Here is a 17063-nt window from a genome sequence, read left to right as displayed (position 1 = left end):
TCTGGAGAGGGGATGAAAGTGCAAAAAATACAAGGTAGAAGTGATCCAGAATGGCACATAAGCAATCATGCAAAACTGATCTCTTTGAATTTCTTACATGTCTGCCATGACTAATGACTAATCAGCTACCTCTCAAAGATTTGGGCAGCCTTACTATGATAAAGGTAGGTTCTAACACACAACCCCACACAGCAAGATGAACATGATAAGAGTGGTACTTACATCATCAACCAAGACCTCTAACTCATATTCGTGAATTCCACCTCCTCCATAGACAGAAAAACCAACTACAACTATTCCAGGTTTGTCTACTGAAAAACAGATTGCATCAGGGGACCCATTCCCAGTGTTCCAACTTCTTCCCTGACTTGTTTTTGTGAATCGGTTAGCACTGGCTTTAACAGAATGGAGAGAATTAAGTCCATCAACCTGGGAAAAACAAAAGCAATTACACATCAGTAGTCTGTACCTGAGCGTTAATAATAAACCTTTAACAAAACTACTCCCAAATTTCTAAGAAGTCCAAAAAGTAACCTACATTTAAAAAGTGGCTGTCAACCTTCCCAAACGTATATGCTACAGAGATTACCCAGCAATAAAACCAGATTTTATCATTCTAAAGTCACAGAATCAGTATCACCTGACAGTATTTTCTCCTCTTAGTCATAGCAAATGATACGTTTCACTTAATCTATAATGTTAAAACTATAAACTTGTAAGTTACTGCAGTCACAACATATTAATGAATACATCACAAACTTTGAAAAAAGATACCAAAATTTCACCAACATGCTATGGACCAACAGTTTTCCATCACTGTGACACAGAGCTCTAGGAATTTCAGAGATGGGTGGTCAAGAAAGAGGTGGAATCAAGTTTCCCCTCTGCAGTCAGACTATCCCTTCCCTTCCCTGTAACTTTCCTGAGACTTCAATTGCAGAAAATGTTCTGTGTCTTAAGTCTGAATAACCTGGCATTCAATATTTGAATATGTATACACAAGTACAATCCCACTAATTACCGCCTCATTAGAGAGGATCGGTGAACTTATTTTGGCTTCAAACCATTTTTTAATTATAGACCCTGCTTTTGATCTAAGTTGGCTGCAAGAAATTGGAAGACTGATAAGAGGAAGAAAACTGAAGTTTATGATTCTAGCAAGAATTTCAAACTGCTCTGTGAAGAAATATTGGCTAAGCCAGGACTTTTGGAGCCTTTCAAGTTGGTATATTAGGTACCTGCAATTTGGGAAATTCTTTTCCATTAAAAAAAAAAAAAAGTTAAGTTCACAGGGGAAAACTAGATAGTAACCTTCTGAGGGGGACTAATGCATTACAAACTTTATCTTCCAGGATCTGGTACAGAAGGGAAGTATATTATAGGTTTAATGACTAAGTGAAAAAACAAAAACTAAAATAAAACAAATTAAAAGTTTTCTGACAAAGCCTTCAATGATCTCCTACACCAAAGTCAAAGCTAACAAAGAAATGAAGGAAATGCTTCCCAGGGAGAAATATTAAAATATGCACAGGTGCATGTAATCATTCAGAAATCCTAGAGGCTAAACTGTCATTATGAATCAGTAATGAGTATAGACTGGATGGATGAATTCGGCATAGATTCTAAAATAAATCTATAAGTAAGAAAAAGTAAAGGCTAGGAATTATAAAAGAGAGAAAAGATGTTATTTGGCAAGCTGAATACATGCTAGCTATTAAACATTTATTTGATATATTTCACATTATGACATGATTTTTCAAAACCAAAATTCTGTCTGCTTTTTGCAGAAAAAATTAGAAAAATTCACTAAATTCTGTCAAAACATTTAGATAAATTGTACAACAGAGTAAGTAGGGCAGTGAAATGGTTAAAAATAATGTTACTTTAAAAAATATAAAAGCACTTTAATCCATTTCAGAGTAGTTTTCTCAAACACAATAATATTTGATCCTTTTAAAATTTTGTGAGGCAGCCTGGGTGGCTCAGCGCTTAGCATTGCCTTCAGCCCAGGTCATGATCCTGGAGTCCCAGGATCGAGTCCCATGTCGGGCTCCCTGCATGGAGCCTGCTTCTCCCTCTGCCTGTGTCTTTGCCTCTCTCTCTCTGTGTCTCTCATGAATAAACAAATACATAAATAATCTTAAAAAAATATTAAATAAAAATAAAATTTTTTGTTAATAGCTGTATACCAATGTGAGTACTTAATGTCCATTTTGCATATGTTATTTGTCTAGTGTCAGTCAAGTAGGCAATACCAAAGGTTTAAACCTCTTTACCTTCTCCACAGCATGTGTTCACTATTAGTAGCCCCATTTCTATTACTCATTACTTAGCAATGTGAATGATTTTTGCTTCTGTTGGGACATAGTAGTGAGGGTGTGCAGTGGAGCATATTAGTGGAAAACATACAGTTTGTATTACTGTGTCATCCTGGGTAAACATGAGAGAGGGAGCAAGCAAGAGCAGAGAAGAGGCATAAGGAAGGGAAAACCAAACAATTTAGCTTGAAGGTTTTGTTTTGTTTTAAAGAAAAATAATACAAATGGGATTAGTTTCTACAAAGTCAAAATATATGAAAAAATAAACTATTTGGAAAGTTTAAACGTGTGCTTATTATCCAGTCTCAAAATATAACACTACCTCAGATCCCAGGGCTGATGCTGTCAGTTCACTGACAATACTGGCCAGCAATCCACAGGTGTTGGAAACCAGGTGGGAGGAGAAGAGCTCATTTTCTCTCCTCAAACTGTTCCTGACTGGGAGCACAACAATAACCAGCATTTTCTCCAGAACTTCACGGAAGCTTGTCATACCTGAGATATTCTCTTCACTCTATGATACATGAAAAAAAAAAAAAAGTTCCAAGATACTACTCTTTATTTTACTTCACGTGAGTACTCAACTGCAAATCTTATCTTTCTAGATGACACTCTTTTTTTTTTTTTTCTAGATGACACTCTTAAAATTCAGGCTTGACTCTATGTCTATAAATCCATTCAGTTGTATGCGGAGCCACTTAATTTACTTTTTTACTTAGAAGTTCTTTTTTCAATTATTCTGTGTATCATAAAAGTACATCTCTACAACATGTTTGGTTATTAGCTTTGAGTCATTTTCACTTATTCTCATTGTCTTATTTAACTTCTCAATAACAACTGTGTATAACAGAAAAACACTCCTACCTAAAAAGTTATTTTTATAGGACAAGATTCCAATCTAAGATAATTATTTCTGGTATATTTAGAGGGAAAGCAATTGAGAGAAATAATCTGTACAAGTCTATTTTCTGGTAAAATTCCTTCTGGATATGCATGTAATAAAAATATGGAACTCTACTACAAATATTCTTGTGCAGTTTTACATTTTCTACCATACTTGATTTTCTAAGTGAAGATAAGAAATTTCGACCCCTACCTATGGAAAATTTTCAAGATAAGAAATTATAAAGTCTCATTAAAGACCAAGGGGAAAATACATTTTTCCCCCAGAAACAAGAAAGGATGATTAATTGATATCCAGCATGAACACTAGTTTTTTTTTTTTTTTTTCCATCCTTGATATCTGTTAGACCCCTATGGACAGGGAGCAAAATGCATCGGATTTCCTGAGGGCGCCAATTGTGAGCAATGACCTTTACAATTTTTTTGTGGACTAGCAAATCAAACAATTTGGGATTTAGTTCTAATTTCTTCATAGTGCCTCAACTTCTGCAAAATCAACTTCTGCAAAATAGCATAGTTCTATGATTCTGTTATCAAAATCACCTGGTTGCCCCGAGTAGGCAAGTTCCTCCACAATACTTACATATCAGACTGCTGTATGAGATGTAACATATGTAACAAATTCAACAGATTTCATTGTCATAAAAATCTCAAGGTAGAAGAGAGTCTTTAACCAGTCTTCCCAAGACAAATCAAATATGTAAATGAGTGAACATTCAATCCACGACAGAAAATTAAGTAACTTTTCAGTTAAAATCATCATGAACCTTATTATACATCTTTCTTAATTTACAATCTTAGGCTGAACAAAAAGTCACTTAGAGATAATCTTCCAACTTTAAATTATTTCTATTACCATTTGAATAAGATTACCATAACACATCAATTTCTTCTGTAATTAATTTTCCTGGCTTTAAAATAAACAATTCTTGATTTTGTTAAAATTATAATTCTTCTACCCTTTAATATCACTTTGATTCTCCAGAAACTTTATTTTTTGGAACTTCTCAGAAAATCAGTTTTGGATGAAACTCAATCCCCAATTGTACTCCATAATCAATAATCTTGGAAAGGTTTTATTAAGGGGATGAGTGCAGTGTTATTTATTTAGTTATACTCACTTTGTTTCTAATTAGTAACTAACAGGATTAATACAAGAAGCTTTCCATATAATCTCAAAATGGAGTTAATAGTGTCAATGTTTTAGTTGAAGAATCAAGAAAAAATATATGTATATATACATGTATGCGCATCATTTGCCACTTAAATTTTAGAAAAAGGAATTCATTCACCAGTGGTGGGGAATGCAAGCTGACACTAGCTTTCTGGAGAGCATTTTGGTAATTTGTAGCAAAGCCTTGAGGTATTTTCCTTTTACTTAGGAGTTTTTTCACTCCTGATGATTTAATCTGGAAAAATCATCATGAATATGCATAAAAATACAGTCAATGATATTTTCAGAAGCATGGTTAAAATCCCAACATTCTGGGAAAAATCTAAATATAAAGATTAAATTATGCTATGCACAAATGGTAGAATCCTGTAATACCTACTAAGAGAAGGATACATACTATCTTCATAAAATATTAAGAAATACAAATATACTATTAATTATTAATAATTACCAAATGTTTATAGTTCTGAAAATTCTTAAATATTTTTAAATTTTACTATACTTTTAAGGAAAACACTGCAACACTAAAGTGAATTCCAAAAGAAAAACCCATAACTTTATCACCTAAGTGTTATTTTCACTTCTCAGTATTCTCTTTCAAAGTATGTATTACATAAATATTACAAAATAAATACACCTTTTGCAGACATAGTTTACACAGTCATACCAAAGTATATATACCTTAGTTTCTGAGATTCTAATTTAAAAATGTAAAACATCACTTTTTTTTTTGAAGATTTTACTATTTGAGAAAGCACAGGGGTGGGGGGAGAGGGAGGAAGGGTCTCCTCAGAGTCTCACCAGTTTAGGACTTCATAAGAGAAGAAAATTAATTTTTTCCTAATTTTTTTTCAAATAAATCCGTACCTCAATTCATTCACATTTAATTTCTAGTAAGGCTGAAATTCTTCCCATGCTGCCTTACTCTCTAAAGTCCCTCTTATAATTACCCTTATTATTTCTATGGTAATTCTACAAAGGTATTTTATTAATTGCAAATTTTCTTCCCATTCTATTACTGTCCTTCATTCTATATGTCACATTTTTCTCATAATTTGTGTGCTCAGTCAACAGAAAATTGCTACTGTACAATAATTAGGATAACTATTGTACATATTTTACCGCTTCTTTTTGGCTTTAATTTTAAAGAGTACTTCTCATCAACTTGACAGTGTTATATATGGTTTTCTTGTATATTTAATTTTTCTCTATAGTGCTTTCTAATAAACCAGAAACAGTTGGTACTGTGACTACCGTTTTAGAATATTTATTTTAACACACTAACATGTTACGGAAAAAGTTTCAAAAGTTGATTTGTTTCCCTGGAATTCTATCTTGGCAATCTAAAATATTAGAATATAAAAGTTGGCTTACAGTATATGCAACTTTCAATGGTTTGGCAAATAACAAATATATGGGAATTCATAACTCTCAAATTTTTTTATAGGTTAGGTTTCATTCAAAATTAGAACTAGAGAAAAAATTGAGGATTTATAGGTAAACATGAGAAAATTTTCCCCCTGAATTTTAGCTCTTCTTATGAAACACATAGTTATTTGGTAAATACCAATATTGAAGCACCAACTTAAATAGGCCCTCATTTGTGGTTTTATTGCTTCAGTATAAAAGATACTTCAGTAAAACACCTACCTGACTGAGTTTTTCCATATGTGATACCAAAAGGGGAAACCGGTGAACTAGTGTTGAATCATTCTCTGTGCTAACTTGTTTAACAATTGATCGTAGTAGTACCTCTCCATCATATGCAATAGGGAAGATAGAAGTCAGCTTAACAGAAGTGTGGCACAGAGCTGACATAACAGCTGCAAGCAATCGGCTACTTGAGGTCTTGAAGTTTGCTTCTTGGATATCCTTTTAAGAACAGAAATATGCACCACCAAAGAAATATGGCATCAGTATAATCCATATTTTAGGTTATACAAAAGGTAAACAACCTTTAAAATTATAACAAAATTTTATAGCATTAATGGTTGTGTTATGGAATTTAATTATATCAATACTTTTAAACACAATTGTTTAAGTTACTACCCAATGAAGATGGAGAATTAAATATTGTCAAGAAAAATCAGTCTCCTATTCTTCAATCAACAACTTTATATATCCCTAGAATCACAGTCCTCTTTAGCACTACGCTCAATGAACAACATTGAAAAGCCCCAATTGGGGATCCCTGGGTGGCGCAGTGGTTTAGCGCCTGCCTTTGGCCCAGGGCACGATCCTGGAGACCCGGGATCGAATCCCACGTCGGGCTCCCGGTGCATGGAGCCTGCTTCTCCCTCTGCCTATGTCTCTGCCTCTGCCTCTCTCTCTCTCTCTCTCTGTGTGTGTGACTATCATAAATAAATAAAAATAAAAAAAGAAAAGCCCCAATCGGTATATATCTAAGTCATGTCCAAAAAAACAAGTACTGAAACTACTTTCTTCAAATAATAACTGATTTAAATTGTAATTCTGTGCTACTATAACATTTCACTAATGTTAATGCACATAATGAACAGCCACTATAATACACATCTCACGAAGGTCACAAAATTATGTCATCACGTTTTATGGTTTATTCAGAAAAATGAATAGCATACTTACAAAACTTTTAATTTATTTGAGGGAGAGAGAGAAGGAGCGAGCAAGCAGGAGCAGGGGAAGTAGCAAGGGGAGAAGGAGAAGTAGACTTCCTGCTGTGCAGGGAGCCCCATGCAGGACTTGATCCCAGGACTCTGAGATCCAAACCTGAGCCGAAGGCAGATACTTAACAGACAGAGCCACTCAAGCATCCTAGATTCTTAACAAAATTTATCAAGTTAGGATATCCTAAATCACAAAAACCGTGTACACACAGTTCATCAAACATCTGTGTTACAAATTCAGGCTAAAAGTAACATCCTATACGTTAAACCAACATTTGTTAAAGTTAAGTCTGTCTATAACCTGTTCAGTGGCAAAGAAAACAGCCATATGAGAATGGACAGGTTGAGAGTAAGTTGTGCATTTGTCCAGGCAATAATCTTGCCCCAGGAAACTGGTAAAATACACTACTCTGTTGTAGAACATGGATGAACCTGGAGGACATTATAATGAGGGCAATAAGCCACTCACAGACAAAATATTGCACGATTCCACTTATATGAAGTATCTAAAATAGTTAAACTCACAGAAGCAGAGAATAGAATGGTTGGGACGAGGGGGCAAGGGGGAGTTGGATGTTAAATGGGTATAAAGTTTCAGTTATGAAAGATAAGTAAGCACTAGTGATCTGCTGTACAACACTGTACCTGTACTTAACAATATATTATATGCTCAAAATGTGCTAAGGGATAGCTCTCATGTTAAGTGTTTTTGCCACAATGAAATACATTTTTTTACACCAAGAATAAATTCAGTATGCAAATAGCTTTACAAATAGTAATAATAAAATAAAAACAAAGTTGCCTACCCAGATGTCATCACTGAAATATCTTTCAAATAGGCTAGGATGCTTTGGTGATGACAGTGAACTTTCTTAGGGGGGAGAAGGGCCAGAACTTCTACTACAATGTTGAATATAAGTGGTGAGAACGGTCACCTTGTGCCTCGTTCCTGAACTTAGGGAAATATTCAATATTTCACCATTAAGTATGAGAGTAATTACAGATTTTTTAATTTATATTTTTCTTTTATCCTTTATAATCCTAGATTGAAGAAGTTTTCTTAAATCCTAGTTTGCTGAGAAGTTTTCATCACCGAAAAAAGTGCTGATTTTGTCAAAACAAAATTTTCATTATCTATTGAGAAGATTATACCATTTTCCCCGTTTATTCAGTTAATATGATTAATTACTTTGATTTTTGGACACTAAACTAACCTTGCATTTCTAAGAAAACCCCTACTGGGTATGACATATTTTTTTTATATTACTGGATTTGATTTGATGTTATTAAGAGATTTTATATCTATGCTTGAGTAATGATTGTACTAATTTTTTCTTTTAAAGCCTTAGTCAGGTTTTGGTATCAGGGTAAGGCTTACTTGACAAGGCTAGTTGGGAAAGGTCTCCTATATTTTCTGAAAGAATCTGTAAAAGATTGATGTTATTTCTTTCTTATAAGTTTAATAGAATTCACCAATGACAGTTTTCTGGGTTGGGAGTTTTCTTTGTGGGAAAGTTTTTGATAATGAAGTCAATTTTTTAATGGATATAAGGAAATTCAGATTTTTTCTATTTCTTATTGTGCTAGTTTTGGTTAAGATGTGTTTTTCAAGACATCTGGTCTACTTTAACTGAAGTTACAAATTACTAACAGAAAGTTGTTTATAATAATTCCCTTATCATTTTAACGTTGTTGGATCTACAGTGATGTTCCCTGTTTTCAATCCTGTTCATGGTAGTTTATGTTTTTTCTTTATCTCTTGTCTCTAATCAGACTTGGTTTTAATTTCAAAGAACCAACTCTTTGTCAATTTTCTCTATTTTCACTTTACTGGTTTCTGCTCTTTATTATTTTCTTCCTACTTTGGATCTGCTAATTCTTTCTGATTTCTTTAGGTGAAACGTAGATCACTGATTTTAAACCTTTTTTCATTGCTATTAAAAGCACAAACTTTTCAAGCAATGCTTCAGCTACATCTCACAAATTTTGATGTTATGCTTTTATCTTTCAGTGTAAAATAGTTTCCAATTTCCTATGAATTTCTATGTTGACTCATTGATTACTTAGAAGTGTTATCTATTTTCCACATATTCACTGCCTTTCTCAATATATTTTGCTATTGCTTTATTTGGTTCTGTTGTGGTCTGAAACTCTTTAATTTTAATCTTTCGAAATTTACTAAGACTTGTTTTATGGCCTAGCATATGATCTACCTTTTTGATGAAAATAACATGTATTCTGCACTTGAACATTCTGTCTTATAACTGTCAGTGAAGTCAATGTGGTTGACAGTGTTGTTCAGATCTTCTATTTTTCTACTGAATTTTTGGTCTACTTACTGAAAGAGGAGCACTGAAGTCTCCTAGTATCATTGTGAATTTGTCTATTTCTCCCTCTAATTCTGTCAGTTTTTTTGCCTCAAGTATTTTGAAACTGATTTGGAGCATATGCATTTATGAGGCTTGCAGTTTCCTCATAAATGAATGATGTTATTAGCAAGCAAGTTCACTCACAGCTCTCCCTCTTGACCATTCTGCAGATATGGGGGCGGCAGGAGCTGTGTTTCTGGTGCTAATCTTGCTCTTACATCCTCACTCACAGTTGTTCTTGTTCTTACATACACACGCCCACCCACAAATTCAAAGAGCAAAATCAGCAGCCGCACAATGTGCCTGCCAATTTTATAACTAAAAATGATAAATGAAGCAGAAAAAAAAATGTCCTTCAACTTTGTTGTTTAAGTCACACATACCAAGCCAATGTCCTAATTTACCTTTTATAAAATTAAGAAGATTGAGGCTACAGCATTTTCTTGAAGAATATTAAGTAATATATTATATTTTCAACGAACATTTTACAAACTTAAATTACCTGATCCAAACAATTCAGCAGATCACAAAGGCAAGCCCACTGTAAGGCAGGAGTTGGGTAGAAAGAATGAAAACAGGCAGTAAAGGTATTATGACACTCCTGAAGAACAGCTTCTAGGAGACTCAAAGGTTGACTGAGATATCCTTGAGGATCATTATCCAACTTCACCATGCAGTGATCGACTCCTTCTGATAAAATTTTTCTTAACAAAGTTCTGGTTTTTCCAATACATTCTGCTAATTTGCTAGTTTCTTCCACAACTGCTTTTCCTGTAGCTTTGTGGGAACAAAGCAGATTGCTAATTAACTAGAGTAATAATAAATATGCAATATAAAAATATTTTTACTAGAGTAAAAATAAATATTCAAGTAATTTCTTATATAGCTAAAGATCACAAATACTCATAACCTAGAGATGAAACAATTTAGAGATTAAATGAGGTCCAAAATTATTTCTTTTAAAAATCTAAGTAGGGCAAAACCAAAAAAAAAAACCCCACAACCAAAACCAAACCAAAACAAAAAACCCCCGAAACAATGGTTTCAGTAAAGTTCAAATGAGTTGTTCAAAAAATTTCTATTTGATTAAATCTGCTGAAAATATTTCATATTATAGTTATGCTTTAGCCTAACATAACTTTTTGTTAACAACATAACACATAATCTGTTTTATTCTTTGTAAGTAAATACAAAGCTTTCTCCCCTCCTTTTGGCAGAAAATTAAAGGCAGGTGGGGATCTTAAACTCTTGGTTATCCCTATATAGACTTTCCCAATGTGTCAAATATTTTCTCCCTAAAGTAATTTAAAAACATGCTTTATACCTGATACTGGATAAATTTCACAGGTATAGACACGCAATAACCTCAGACAACAGGTACCCACAAAGCGCAGCCTTTCTAGATCTAGAAGTGTAGCTGTGAATTGGAATCCTTTTAATCCTCTAAGTTCTTCAACTCCTAAGACCAAGGTGGTCCAGCTCCAGTGAAGAATACTCAACAATGACTCAAAACATTCCTAATCCAGAATACGAAAAAACAGATAACAATTAGTTCAAATCATACCATAGATTCAATCAAATGGAAAAACAACATTCAACTTCAAGACTTTATTTGAACTTCTTTACTGAGTTTTGATTAGCCCAAATAATGGATATTCTATTAGTTCATTTATCAAATTACCATGAGGAGTATCTCTGAAGCTTGACAAAAAAGGTAGGTAGTCATGTATAAAAACAACATCCTATAGTATTTGCCTATTTATTTTTATAAAGATTCATTTATTTATTTGAGAGAGAGAAAGAGAGTGTGCGAGCAAGTGGGGCTAGGGGTTAAGGAAGAGAATCTCAAGCAGATTCTACATTTAGCATGGAGCCCGATTCAGGGCTGGATCTCATGACCTGTGAGATTATCACCTGAGCTGAAACCAAGAACCAAAGGTTTAAACAAAAGAGCCACTCAGGTGTTCCAATATTTGCCTATCTAAAAATAAAATTTTTAAGTTTTTCTGCTACCAATCTATATAATTTATCATGTAAGTAAGCAAGGGAAAAAATTAAAAACATTTACTGGAAAGCAAAATTAAACTCTACCCTGTTACCACAGTATTATATAGGTAAGTCAAGTATTTAAAACCCTATAATAATTTTTAATATAATAAAGTGTTTTACTTAGTATTAGGTATCAGTGACAGTACAAATAACTTATTTTATGTCTACATATTAAGTTTTACCATACAGACTGTAGCCAACCTTTGATAAACAAGTTAATAGGTGATAAAAATACTAGATGATTGCAAAGCAAAGCAATCATTCCCTAATAACTACTAAATTCCAGTCCTCTGATATAGTAACACCAAGAGTAAGAGTTTACAGTTTAGCTTTTTAAAGAAATAGTTTCATGTATTTCTAACGACCACAAAACCTCTTAGACATAAATATCAAACATTACTAAGCACAGAAAAAGAGATCACTGAAAAAGACACACAGAGTCAAGACACTTATTTGGATTAAAAAATATCAAGCTGCTCTTCATAGTTAAAGGATGCCAAGATACCAAGGAGACAAAGTTCTTGGAATCTCTAGTTGTAAGCACTATCTCTATATACTATCACAGATCTTTTGTTAGGTCATTTGGTATGATATATCAAAATTTAAATCTGCACACTTCCAGTAGAAATATTCACATAAGTATGTAAGTAATCAAAAATGCACATGTAAGAACATAATAGTCCTTTGATATGTATAGCGTTGACTAAATTTTAGGAGTACAACTATTCTATGGGACGCTATGCAAATACAAAAAGATAAACACAGGGCCAAATATACCTCTAACATGAATTACGTCCTTAGTACTACGAGAATTTTAAAAAAGGAGGTGCGAAGCTTTATCATTACAAACAATCAAGGAGGCTGTATAGCATACTGTATATATAGACTCACAAGTTTGCATATGTATAAAAAAATGGTCTGGAAGAATATACATCAAAATGTAACAGAGTGATGGGGAAAGAATTTTGGTATACTGCTAATATAGTTCTATCCCTACTCCACCCTCTGTGCTCAACCAGGAATGTGTATTAATCTTGTGAATTGAAAAACTAACTTTAAAAAAAGCATTCTTCCTATGTATCTTAGGAATATGAGAGACCCACCAACTACATTAATAAATCACACTCTTATAGTGCCTTACAATTTAAAAAGCATTTTTGTATCCCTTATCTCATTAGAAATTCATAAGGATGCTATCACACAGTTTATTCAGATAACTGGCATAAGAATGCTCAACTAAGAAATGAAAGAACAAGAACAAGAAGTTAACACAGACTTCCTGGGCAGACCATGATCTCTCAATTACATCATGTTGGCTTTCCATTCTATACTGGTAACACCAATAATGTAGCATATCTTTAAATGTAGAATGTGGATGGTCAAGTAGTTCAAAAGAGTCCTTAGTCAGATAAACAACTCTTCTATTTAGTACCTCAACAATTAGACTAGCATTTTTTGTAATATCAGCCTTAACTTTTTAACTCCTTCAGCATATGGATTCATACATGATTTACTAGAAAACCCACCAGTTACATCAGTTCATGCTAAAGTCCATGTTAAAGTCAGCCAACATTTCTATTTTCCTATCACTTAAAGGACATACTCTTTGGCCAGGGATATCATTGCGGATACAAAAACAAATCTGAGTTCATAAAACCATGCTGAGATAAACTCTTAGAAGAGTGGCTAAATGTTAAAATTCAAAATGAAATGGAGCCCTGGACAAAAAACCTAAAATTTTAAAAAATGGCTTACCACTGAGACAGTTCTTGCAAAAGATCGCTTTAAAATGTGTACAGGTTCACTGGTTTGCTGTTTGCCTTTTGAGGCACTGCCATCACTGGTTGGAAGTCTGAAGGTAGTAGAGACACATAAATTTGTTGGAAAGTCCAACAACATTTTTCTTTTCAAACTATACAGTTTTGCAATAGCAAAATATGCTATTCAATATAGGTGCTATATTACTAAAATTATTCAACCAGTGTACCCAGGAGTAGCTCGAGCAACTTATAATGTTTATAATGTTTATAATGTTTCATGTTACAAATATTAATAATAAATTGCATAAAAACCCCAAAAATTTCTTGGGAAAAATGAGATTTATACCACTTAGATTCTCAAAACAATTAGTAGGGAAGAGAGACATGAGAGATAGTCACTATTCTAGAGGTATTTCTTTATAATTTTACTACTCATAGAATGACATTTTTTAGTAAGGGTATATCTATTTGAATTCTTCATTCTAAATATTATTGCAGTAATCTACTAGAAATAGATGGATACATAGTCATATGCTTCCATAAATGTCTCAAATTACCATGTCTTTCATTACCATGAAGTAATTAAAATTCTGAAATAACATTATTAACATAATAAATATCACTTGGACAAGTTATTATTTGATAGTTCAATTAAAGGAAAAAATGTTCAGCAGTAAGGGATTTTCTCTGCTTTTTTAAAGATGTATTTATTTATTTTAGAGTGAGAGAGAGCAAGAGAGAGTAAGTTGCAGGGAGGGGAAAGAGAGAGGGAGAGAGAGTTACAAGTAGACTCGGTGCAGAGCGTAGATCCCGACACAAGGCTTGATCCTACTACCCTGAGATCAGGACCTGAGCCAACACCAAGAACTGGATGCTCAATTGACTGTGCTAACCAAGTGCCCCTCAGCAGTAAGGGATTTTCTAATTCATTCCATCATAGCACGAACAGGAAACGTAAGACTTCAGTAAATCAATCAGGACTGCATCTAATGTCCCCACTCCAAATTCATTGCTCTAACACATATTTTTGTTACTTTATAATATTCTGAAATGAGTATGAAAATCCACAAATTGAAAAATAAGTTATTAAAATACTGTTAATGGTGTAATACAATCTGAGTCATGAGGTAAAATTTAAAGTTAAGCTTGATGTAGAAAATGTTTTAAAATATGTGAAATATTAAATGTTTTTGTTAGTAGTAGTAGCTATATTTCTACTGGTATATTATAACTTGCTGAATGCTTCAAATAATTTCTCTCATGTCATATTTTATAGTATCCTAGCTCATTAAACAAAGGAATAAATCATATTAATTTACTGTAAATATGCTAAATACCTGTATAATAATTGAGGTATCTGACCAGCATTAACATCTGTACCATTATTTGATTTCTTTGAACTCTTAAATTGGAAAACCACCCTAAGAAGAGAAAAAATAACAATGATACCAAAAAAACATGATTCAAGATCTATGAAAAAAAATAAGAAATTTGACAATCATATTTTCAAATCCTATGTAAAAGAACTGAGATTCATTCTTTAAGGAAAAACACAAATAAAAAGGAATTGTTTTTATTTTGTTCAAACTCTCAATGGCTTAATGAATAAAATGAAGGAATTAAGCCTGATCAAGAACTCCTGGATAAGCTGCTGTTCTGCCCCTCTCTCATCCCCACAGCTCAACTTTAACTAGAACTATAAGATTTTAACAAAATATTTCATCTTACAGTTTAAACTCTGTTCAACCATACACGTGGTAAGTTTTAGCTTCAAAGTTCTGGGATATTCCAAAGCTCAGTGAACTGCATATGGAATCACACAGTCCACAATCAAAAGCAGTCTCCCCAGTGCTAGGACACAGTCTTAGAGTAAGTTTGAAAGCAATATTTTACAGCAGGTTTAATTTTTCTACAGCGTTCTACTTGAACATTCAGGAACAGAGTTTCCCTCATTAATTAGTCTGATCTGGTTTTGGTAAGCTTTGTTATGAAATGAACTATTTGAAATATATTATTACATAACTTATACTCATTTCAAATAGTTTATGCTCAAGAAAAGTAAGGAGTAAATTGAATTTCTCTTCTAAATGATGGCCCTTTCAAATACACGAATCCAGAGTACTGAGAATAAAGGCTGGACTCAGAGTCAAGAGGTTCCAGGTCCAGATTTCATTCCCCCACACAGCAGTGATATGATGTGCAGCAAATCACTTTACCCTCCTGTCTCTATTCCTGAGTGGAAAATGGAGCTAAGAAAGCCTCACAAAATTGCTGAGGGCATCAAATGAGAATATAGATATGAACAACGTAACACCCAGAAATACATACAAATGACAAACTACAAGAGTAAAGAACAGCAGTCTCTCCTTGTTTTGTCTAGACCTTCATTTGGCATGAGACTGCATAAATTTAATATTTGGCAGTCATAGTACATTCTAGACTGACATTTTTATCTTCCTGAAAGATCTCTGAGCTTCTAAAACAATATTCTACTATCGAAAATAAGAGTTGCTTTAGTAATACTTAAACATTTTGCTTACCCATCATCTGTGGTAATAGAAGCTTGTCCATGAGATCCACAGTCACTACTAGGTCCAGACACTCGAGCCCATGCTACATACCACCAACCAGCTTGCAAGAGAACTGGTTCATCAAACATCATTGCATATTTTTCTCTGACAGAAAAATTAGTGAGTCAAAGACAATGCCTTTGTACTTCTCTGTTTTATGTATTTATTTGTTTTAAATTCTTTATAAACAAAATGTGAAAATCATTGTGTGAGATTCTTATTGAACATCATTAAAAAACCTTCTATTTAAAAGTTGGAAAAAAATTAAAAAATTTGTGTTACAAACAATTTGTGTCATAGTGATGGCACTCTTCACCTTGAATTCTAAAGTTTGCTTAAATGTTATAAAACTCTCATATTAAAATAACACAAAAATGTTTTTAAATTATTGTTAAAAAAACAAACACCCATTCCAGTTTAGTTGGAAAATGAAGATGCTGCCTAGATCACAGAATAGTTCTGAGGACTGAGCAAATTCAGATAAAGTATTTGGAGCTGTGCTTGTCACATAATAACCACACACAAAAAATTTTACTGAAACAGAAGGAGAAAAATCTTGTATACATATGGAGATCTGATAGATATACACAAGTTATAAAGTTTTAGGTAATAGAATATAGTGATTTTAGCTGGGATAGAGAAAAGAATTAAGGGTATTTGAGGATGGGAACAAATTCACACACTGAAGAGGTACAAAAGTACAAAACAGGACTTGACAATGACAAGATGTCCAGTTAGGTTAAAGTATGAAGACATATTTAAAAATGTGGTAGGTAAAAAGTTAAAAAAGATGTTGTAAAACATCTTGTTGTAAAGTCCTTTGCTTTGTTAATAGAGAAATGAATAAAATCTAGATGATTCTCCATATGTGAAAACAGTATATTTTTGACTCATAATCATATGCTCAAATTAGAAACACTAAATGATAATGGCATCTTAAGGCTTTGTTAAAAATTAATCGATTATTTCTCCTAAAATCTTTCTAATCTTCATTTGTATATTACATAGAAAATAACTAAAATAGTATCTCCTAATACTAATGAATGTTTATAGAGAAAAAAATAGTCAAAATTTTCTTTAGGTTTACTATTTCATTCTCAAAAGTATTTATGTTAAAAGCAAACTCAATGCCTTGCTACTATTTTCAGTAAACACACATTATCACTAGCAAAAAGCTTATGCATAACACACAAAGTTTTAATACAGTTATTACTGGGAAGTACAGTGTACTGTTATTATTATATGAGGTTCAATTTATTTTTTCTCATCATAATA

General features: G+C 33.0%; 1 protein-coding gene across 16 annotated transcripts in view; it reads right to left on the bottom strand.

Moving 5' to 3' along the window:
- Nucleotides 1–17063, bottom strand: part of MYCBP2 (MYC binding protein 2) — a 259127-nt gene that overhangs the window by 122475 nt on the left and 119589 nt on the right. For all 16 annotated transcript variants that reach the window (XM_072782680.1, XM_072782681.1, XM_072782690.1 and 13 more), the window contains 8 exons: nt 15759–15893; nt 14556–14639; nt 13214–13310; nt 10734–10926; nt 9912–10186; nt 6046–6267; nt 2641–2832; nt 223–429 (listed from right to left, as the gene is read on the bottom strand). In XM_072782680.1, coding sequence (XP_072638781.1) covers nt 223–429; nt 2641–2832; nt 6046–6267; nt 9912–10186; nt 10734–10926; nt 13214–13310; nt 14556–14639; nt 15759–15893 — 1405 coding nt within the window. The remainder of the gene's footprint in view (nt 1–222; nt 430–2640; nt 2833–6045; nt 6268–9911; nt 10187–10733; nt 10927–13213; nt 13311–14555; nt 14640–15758; nt 15894–17063) is intronic.

The sequence above is a fragment of the Canis lupus genome, chromosome 17, assembly GCF_048164855.1.
Source record: "Canis lupus baileyi chromosome 17, mCanLup2.hap1, whole genome shotgun sequence".
NCBI classification, from domain to species: domain Eukaryota; kingdom Metazoa; phylum Chordata; class Mammalia; order Carnivora; family Canidae; genus Canis; species Canis lupus.
This window is presented reverse-complemented; position numbering and strand designations above follow the sequence as displayed.